The sequence below is a fragment of the Brassica oleracea genome, chromosome C4 (genome assembly GCF_000695525.1).
Source record: "Brassica oleracea var. oleracea cultivar TO1000 chromosome C4, BOL, whole genome shotgun sequence".
In the NCBI taxonomy this organism is placed as follows: Eukaryota; Viridiplantae; Streptophyta; class Magnoliopsida; order Brassicales; family Brassicaceae; genus Brassica; species Brassica oleracea.
The window spans coordinates 34,134,033-34,143,058 of record NC_027751.1 but is presented as its reverse complement, the minus strand read 5'-3'; the positions used below and the strand labels follow the sequence as shown (position 1 = coordinate 34,143,058).

General features: G+C 35.6%; 1 protein-coding gene across 3 annotated transcripts; it reads left to right on the top strand.

Moving 5' to 3' along the window:
- Nucleotides 1-1,384: 1,384 nt before the first annotated feature.
- Nucleotides 1,385-4,424, top strand: LOC106337667 (cysteine-rich receptor-like protein kinase 10). 3 transcript variants are annotated; one of them, XM_013776790.1, is made up of 7 exons: nt 1,385-2,257; nt 2,571-2,711; nt 2,808-2,926; nt 3,024-3,234; nt 3,338-3,575; nt 3,660-3,810; nt 3,884-4,424. In XM_013776790.1, the coding sequence occupies exons 1-7, from the start codon at nt 1,420-1,422 to the stop codon at nt 4,202-4,204; spliced, it is 2,019 nt and encodes a 672-aa protein (XP_013632244.1). In that variant the 5' UTR covers nt 1,385-1,419; the 3' UTR covers nt 4,205-4,424. The 3 variants fall into 3 exon arrangements, 2 of the variants coding, with proteins under 2 accessions (XP_013632244.1, XP_013632243.1); XR_001269095.1 differs by lacking the exon at nt 3,884-4,424 and having other exon boundaries at nt 1,425-2,257; nt 3,024-3,196; nt 3,660-3,782; XM_013776789.1 differs by lacking the exons at nt 3,660-3,810; nt 3,884-4,424 and having other exon boundaries at nt 1,424-2,257; nt 3,024-3,196; nt 3,290-3,350.
- The last annotated feature ends 4,602 nt before the right edge of the window (nt 4,425-9,026 follow it).

The window sequence follows — 9,026 nt, the reverse complement described above, 5'->3', positions numbered from 1 at the left end:
TTCCTCGTTAAATTTTCTTGCTAAAACTGTGTTTTCTTGTAGTGAATTGTCAGTTTTTAACTATTACACGTAAAAAAAAATATTAGTGTACGCTTTTTTTTTTTGAAAAAGGGGTTTTTTTTATTTTAATTAGCTTATTGGAGTACTTTTTCTTTTCGTGAATTTATTCGAGATGAGATTCCGATTTTTTAAACTAAGATAATTTATGTTCTATACATAATTATATTTTTTTACATAACTCTAAAATCTCGGACATCATTCTTCATATTTTTTAGTTAATTTTGTGTTACATATAATAGAAATACTTACTTCAAACTAAAAATAAAAATAAAAAATCAAATTTAAAAATTAGTTATATATAATTTAATATACAAAAATTCACATACAAATAAAAATGATAAATGTAACAAATTTAAATATATTATGCGGAGACAGGATCTAGTACTAGTAATACTTTTATGTTCTTCGTTGTCGTGAATTTCGTACGGTGAATATGAAATTCAATTCCAAATGTGACAAAATAGATTGAGGATGATTATGGATTCATCGGTTTAAGATAAAAACAAGAAAATCAAACTAAAAAGTTGGGATAAGAACACGACAATTGGATGGAAATAGGGATTATGTTTTTGATTTAGGTACTTACGGTTATAAATGGGTAACGTTTAGAGTCAAAATCTTGGTCGGATTTTGGGTAGAATAGTATTGAAAATAAAAAGGAAATGACTTGGATCCATATCAGAAAAAAATCATCCCTTTGAGACCATCTCCAATAATACACAACAATTTTCTCTATATTTCACTGTAAAATAGAGTAATTTTATTATAGAGTAACTCTATTACACCATCGTCGCCAATAAGACTCTATTTTTTCATCTATAATTTACGCCAAAATAAAGTAACTCTATTATAGAGTAACTTTTGCTACAATAGGCTCTATTATAGAGTGAAATATAGAGGAATGTCATTTTTCCACTCCAAATATAGAGTCAAATATGAAGTTTACTATATATATATATAGAGTAAGTTGTTTTTTTGTTTTGTTCATACTCTATTTTTCACTCTAAATAGAATACCATTGGAATATATCACAATTCTATTATAAAGTTACTCTATTTTAGAGTGAAAAATAGAATGAACCATTGGAGATAGTCCTAGAGCAAATCCAACTTTATAATAGAGTTACTCTACTTTAGAATAGAAAATAAAAAAAAATATTATTATATACTATTGGAGATGTCGTGAACATCATTTGAGAAATTGTTCCAAGAATAAAAGCAAAAAAAATAAATAAATAAAATAAAGCCAAAAAATGACATCGAGAAAAACAATCCCCGTCTAATTCGAGTCGCTTATGGTCTTTTCACAACTATCCTGCATCTCAAGTTTGTTATCTAGAATCAAAATAAATCCATATAAATGAAGCTCCATGATGTGAGAAACCCAAATAGTAGAAGTCGAACGATGTCTTTTCCCACTTCTTTCTTTTTTGTTTTCCTTTTTTCCTTCCTCTCTAGCTTTAGAGCTTCTGCTCAGAGTCCTTCCCTCTTATACTTTGTTTGTCCGAATACAACAACGTACTCAAGGAACAGCACTTACTATAACAATCTCGTAACTCTTTTGTCTTTCCTCTCTTCCAGCAACGCTTCACACTCCACCGGATTCCAAAACTCCACAGCGGGTCAAGACCCAGCCAGAGTCACCGGACTTTTCCTTTGCCGCGGAGACGTCTCCGGAGAAGTTTGCCGTAACTGCGTTACCTTTTCCGTCAACGAATCCTTAAGGCGGTGTCCAACTCAGAGAGATTTCGTACTCTATTACGATGACTGTATGCTCAGATACTCTAACCACAATATTCTCTCGAACGTAAGAACCGATGGAGGATATACCTTGTCCAGCGGTATTACTATTCCACCTGACCAACAACGGAGCTTCCGAGATTTGGTTTTAGCCCTGATGAACCAAGCCGCAAGAGACGCCGCTGATAGTTCAAGAAAACTGGGTGCGAGACGAACCAACTTTACTGAGTTTCAGAGTGTATATGGACTTGTTCAGTGCACCCCCGATCTTACAACACAAGACTGTTCACGGTGTTTGCAAACGTCCATCAATCAACTACACACTGACAATACTGGGTCGAGACTTCTTTTACCGAGCTGTAATTCAAGATACGAGTCGTACCCATTTTTCAACGAATCCATCGCTAGAACATTTCAAGCACCGCTATCCCCCCCTGTTTCTACTCCTCCCCCGCCAGGTCAGAGCTCTATCTACTTTGTTTTTCATGTTTCAAGGCGAAATTTTTCATAATTAATCCAAATTAACAATACCAATGTAAAAAAAGTTTCTTCTCAGCAAAATTTCAGATTTGTTTTTTGTCTACTACTATTATTTGATCAGTGTTCAACCTCTTTTTTCCCTGACTTCTCCATATCGTCGAGAAAAATGTTGTCATTCTAATAGAATTTCAGAGTTCTTTGTCTATCATTTATCTTCTTCCCGTTATTTTGCAATGCAGAATTTCTTCCATTTGACAGAATTTGATCATTTAAATGTCTTTTCAAACGCAGAAAAAGATGAGAGGTCATCTGTGTTAGTGGTAGCCATTGTTGTGCCAACTATAGTGATTGTTCTGCTTTTAATAGCTGGTTATTGTTTCCTTGCAAAGAGGCAAAAAAGGACTAATGAGACGGAACCCACATTTAATAATGGTAAAGATTCAAGTGATTACTAATCTTTACTGGGTTCACTAATCTCATTGATCAGCCTCTTTTTTCCTGATTACTAAGAATTTCATTGTGCAACAGCGGATGATATAACAACCATTGATTCGCTGCAACTTGATTATAGAACAATTCAAGCTGCAACAAATGATTATTCAGAAGATAATAAGATTGGTCGAGGTGGATTCGGCGAGGTCTACAAGGTATTAATTCTTAAACGTGCGTGGGGTTTGTTACTTCTAATTGAAATTTGTTGTGAGTACCTTTGGATAACGAGATGATGCTGGGGAAACTGGATAGGGTATATTTTCGAATGGCACTGAAGTTGCTGTGAAGAGACTGTCAAAATCATCAGAACAAGGTGACACAGAGTTCAAGAACGAGGTTGTTCTTGTTGCAAAGCTTCAGCACAGAAATCTAGTCAGGCTTCTCGGATTTTCTTTAGAACGAGAAGAAAGGATATTGGTCTACGAGTATGTACCAAACAAAAGCCTTAATTATTTCCTCTTCGGTCAGTTGATTCATTTCTTTGTTTCTTTGATAATTTAAACATTCTTGAAACTCAGAGCGGCGGCAAGTCTTAGGATCTAACTGTAACTCATGGACGTTTACAGACCCTGTAAAGCGAGGTCAGTTGGACTGGACTCGGCGATACAATATCATTGGAGGAATTGCTCGGGGGGTTCTGTATCTCCATCAAGATTCAAGGCTTACAATCATACATCGTGACCTAAAAGCAAGTAATGTTCTCTTGGATGAGAATATGAATCCGAAAATTGCAGATTTTGGAATGGCTAGGATCTTCGGGTTGGACCAAACCCAAGAAAATACAAGTAGAATAGTGGGTACCTAGTAAGTCTTCTTCTCAGCTACTTTTATGTTGAGTTTTTTAAACACTAATTTGCCAACATACTCAAGTTTAGTTGTGGATTCCAGTGGTTACATGTCTCCGGAATATGCTATGCGTGGTCAGTTCTCAATGAAGTCTGATGTCTATAGCTTCGGAGTGTTAGTACTTGAGATTATAAGTGGTAGGAAAAATACCAGCTTCGATGAGACGAATAATTCACATGACTTGGTCACATATGTAAGTTTAAAGACAAATCACAAGTTGTTTATATAAGATGGGGTTGAAATTTATTGATAGACTAATGTTATAGGCTTGGAGGCTTTGGAATAATGGAACAGCCTTAGACCTCGTGGATCCAATTATAGTAGATAATTGCAATAAGAGTGAAGTTGTTCGATGCATCCATATCGGTCTTTTATGTGTTCAAGAAGATCCTATAGACCGTCCAGCGTTATCAACCATATTGGTGATGTTCACTAGTAATACTATGAATTTACCTGTGCCCAGGCGACCAGGGTTTTTTGATCATACTAGACCCAAAGACCATCTTGATACAGATCAATCTACGGCGAGCAAGTCTTTTACAGTGTCCACTGATGATGCATCAATCACTAGTTTATATCCTCGTTGATTTGGTCTTAACCTTCAAGCTTGAATCAACTGCTATGTATTGAATTCAAATGAGCACTTATTGCATACTTCGAGAGCTGTAATCTTGTTTATTGTTTAGTTTTTTGTTGTGTTTTTGTACGAATTATAATTTGGTTAGTTTAGATTTATTTTTTGGTTTTTATTTTTATTTTTAGTTGTTTTTCTTTTTTTACAGAAATCATGCAACTTGACTTCTTCAAGTTTAGATGTCGAGGATAGTTTAGATAAAATATATACTACCTCTATAATTTTCGATATAATAATTATTTGTCTTACATGAACCCAAATGTGTACAATCCTTAAGTCCAGTACAAACCCTTTCAAGAGAGGAGACACTTGAATGCTCCCATTGGACAATATGAACTTACAGTAGCAGCGATGGGGTAAATATTTGTTCTACATATATCAACTGTTAAAAATTGCCAATACGCGCTAAAATGAGCCGTGAAAAGAACCGAGCTGGAAAGGTCAAGAAATTAGTCTTTAGAACTGATTTATAAGAATTATAATTTGCCATTAGAGAAAAAAAAAAAGAAAAGAGAGGCCAGACAACGTGATAAAAAGTCATTTTCTCTATCTTCCAAAAGAGCGATCAAATGACCTCTTCATTTTCTAACATTTATAGTCATTTCTGACAGCGGCCATCGCCGGTCTCATCTACACCACTAGTAGTATTCTCTATAATCACGGCATAGCCACATCAAAATCATGGCTATAGAGCCAAAATAGTCCTCTTCATTTTCTAACATTTATAGTCATTTCTGGCAGCGGCCATCGTTGCTCTCATCTACACCACTAGAAGTATTCTCTATAATTACGGCATAGCCACATCAAAATCATGGCTATAGAGCCAAAATAGTGGCTAGGTGAAAAATAGACACAATTACCGGTTGAAAAAGAAGTCCACGGCTATAGCTTCGTATCTAGAAAAATCACTGGTTAATCATGTTGCTTTTGTACTGCAACGCATACACCTAAAATATTCAACAAACTGTTGTAAGTAAATAGAAAAGGAAAACTTAAAATCATACACCTAGTTGATCAGAGTCCTCGGCAACGTCACCAAAATTTGATAAGCTCAATTTTATTCGTTGAACTATTCTACAATTATAAGAGGTTCATCGCACTATTAAGAAATCAAATCTACATGTTTCACACAATAGACTATTAGTTTCAGACAGTAAGTAAATCGAGTTGTAAACTATATGGGAGAAAGTGTTAGATCCATGGAAATCAAACAGACAGTTCAGAACTGCAATCAACAGATGCCATGGGTTTATTATGAATGATTCTAAAACTCAAACAAGAATAATTAAATCAACCAGTTGTCACTACAGAGACTATCTATGTCTAGATCCTAAAATTTCAAATCTCTTTGCGAATTCAATTGATTAAGATAAGTGTTAAACGTAAGTTTGATTATTTTCAATAAATCTCTAAACTAACTTGCGTTGCGAATAGGTATTTAGCTCATCAAGATTAATTCATATAACAAATAAAACTATAGTGTCTACCAATTATCATGTGCTCTAGATTTCAGGTTGTCAATCCAAATATATCATTAAAAACAATCAAGATGTATAGAACCATAGCGATTCTATCAATTAGCAATTCATCCTAAACACTAGAAAATCATAAATTTAACAAGTAGATTACTCATACATAATAGTAGGAATGCAAATCATACTCTGAATAAATATCAAAGAAATCAAAACAAGAGTTCCAATCGATCTCTCAAGGAGTTATAATCTTCTCTCCAAATCTAAAATAAGCTAAAATAAAATGTAGCCTAAACAGTGGTTTAAAATAGTTAATTTATAGATAAAACACGTTTTGGGCTTCTTTGTAAATACTAGAAAGTTCTGAGCCTTTTCAATTCAAATCATGTTGGTTTGCTTGATCCACATGGGTGTCGATCGCCACCAGTGTCGCCGATTGACACAAGCCTCTATGCTAGACTCTGACTTGCTCACTTCAGCATAAATTCTCTTCAAGCTCCCATTTTCTCCAGAATCTCTAAATATTTCTAAATCATACCTTTAAAGACTCTAAAACGACTCCAAACATAATATAGTAGACTCTAAACTGGACTTATATCACGGTTAAAAATGAGTAAAAACCATAATATATTAATAGGCTTAAATTTACTCTTGAGCTACTATGCAATATCAGAGGTGCAGTGTTGTACTTAGTGCGGTAATTAGAAATCCAATCGACATAGACTCAATGTTTCATACAATAGACTATCAGTTCAGATTAAGGTAGAATAGTACCAAAAATAGTAAAGAAAGTAGTAAATCAGTTTGTAAAGCATAACGTTAGATCCAGGGAATTCAAACAAGCAAATCAGAATTGCAAGTAACAGAGTGCTAAGGGTTTATGAAAAACAGTTCTCAAACTCATATCACAATTATCAATCAATCAACTTTCACTGAGTGACTAATCTATGTCTAGATCATAGAATTCCAAATCTGTTTGTGAAATCATAACACTAAGACAAGCATTAAGAACAATATGATAAGTTCACTAAATTTCTAAACCAAATCTCTTTGTCAATAGTTAATTAGTTCAAAGATAGTTTCAGGTAATCAATGTCACATATAATTTATTATCGTATGATCAGAGTTCTAGTTAATTACTATAGAATTCAGCATTAAGAACCATTAGTGATGAAGAAATCATGGATAACCCTAGAAATTCTATCAACTTAACAATTCATCCGAAACCTTAGGAATTCCTAAACTCAATAGGGTGATTAGTCAGACATTATTAAAGAAAACATAATAAAGTCCGAATAACTTGTATTCAGGTAAATATAGAAATACTGGACTTCCAAATCAATCTCTGAATGAGTATTGATCTTTCTCTCCAAATCTCTCTAAAAATAAATTAAGCGTAGCCAAAACGATGCCATAAGAAAACCTAATATATGGTAAATCACGCCTAGGAGCTTGTTTGCAAATAAGGAAAACTTCTGGACACTTGTGAAATTTCTTGAAACATCATCAAAGCGCGTTGGTTTGCTACACAATGGTGAATGATTGACTCCGAATTCAACTTTCCAGCATCCGTTCTCCTCATGATCCAACCATCCCCAAAGTCTCCAAAATGCTCCACAATGTATAGACCTACAAATTCTCTGAAGTGGATTCGAAATATATAATATTGACTTTAGAACCAGACTTATATCATGGTCAAAACCCATATAAGCCATGATATATCAACACACGCAGGAACTCACATATTATTTAGAGAACACAATTCCGATTCTCTGGTTCCTCTCCCTATGATCTCTAGATCCTGTTTTGTATCTTCTCTCTCGAATGTGCGGGAGTTGTCTTTCGTTGGGAGCTCTAGGGATTTGTTCGTGATCTCTTCCCCATCTTGTTGCGGGTTTTCCTCTATCTTTGGTTTAGCAGGGATCTTATCTCATCTTTGTTCATGAATGACTTAATAATGTCAACAAATCATTGACATGTTGGCGAGGGTGAACTGAGAAGTTCAGTTTCAACCTTGCTTCATTGTTAATTTTTGGTTCTTGCTAAACTTGTTGTTGGTTCATCCCTTATGCTAAGCCTGTTAGCATTGAATCTATGTTGTTTTGGTTGATTTTGTTGTATTATCTTGTTGTGGGCCTTTGACTCCGGGAAACTCATGTTCGCCAGCTTAAGTTTACGGGTTTTTTACCGCCGCTGTGGTAGTCATGTTTCAGTTTAGAATCAAAATCCTTCTGAGGAGAAAAATGTATTATCCATCAAATATTTCCAGCTGGCTGAAGTCCATACAATCTCGATAGTTGTATGTGAAGATGTAAGATGTCTGCCCTGAAGTAGTCGCTGACGTAGTTGCTGAAGCCGATGTCGTAGTGAGTGGTGAAGACCATGTGGAGTCAAGGTGCTGAGCTGGAGTCGTGTAGACTTGGAGAGAAAGAGAGTATCTTGGAGATATAGAAAGAGTAATAAACTTGAGGAGCAAGTTTATGACTTAAAGAAAGAGGAATAAGGGCATTCCAAGAAAAGGAAAGTTGCACTTATTGATATGGAAGGCGTCCATACATGTTGCCTTGGAGACTAGGGTTTCGGGAACGTGGAGAATAACTATAAGATAGCTATGGGGTCGTCTGTAGAGAGATAGAGACACAAAGGCTGATCTTATAGAGAGAGAAGCTTTTGGAAGTGTTGTGGGTCGTGCCGAAGCAGTGGCTGAAGAACTTGACGGAAGAGAGACACAAGCGGGTAGCTTAGGAATCTTTCAGTAGCAGTTGTTTGGGTGTAACAGGCTATGTAAAGCTGATTAAGCAGAACTTGTAATAGAGTGTACAAGGCGATTTCTAATAAAGCTTAAGGGTTGCTTGTAGTTTTTTGTCTCTTGATTTATCTTCTGCATTACTTTATTGTGGTGTTATCTTTGCACTTACAAGTGGTATCAGAGCGGGGCACCTAAGTTATCAGTGTAATCCTGAAGGTGAAGATGGACACGATTATTTCTGTGCAGAAGGTGATCGTGTTGAATGCGGACCAGTATGGTCATTGGAAGGCTCGCATGAAGCAGATGATTCGAGGAATCAATGAAGATGCGTGGACAGCTGTGGAGATTGGTTGGGAAGAGCCTACCATAGTCACAGGAGGTGAGAAGAAGCATAAGCCAAAAGAGAATTGGTCAGAGGCAGAACGCAATGCATCAAAATTTAATGCAAAGGCGTTGTCGGTGATTTTTGGAGCTGTTGAAGCAGAGCAGTTTCAGCTGATTCAGGGGAGTACTTCGGCTAAAGAGACGTGGGAGATCCTGCTGAATTCGTTTGA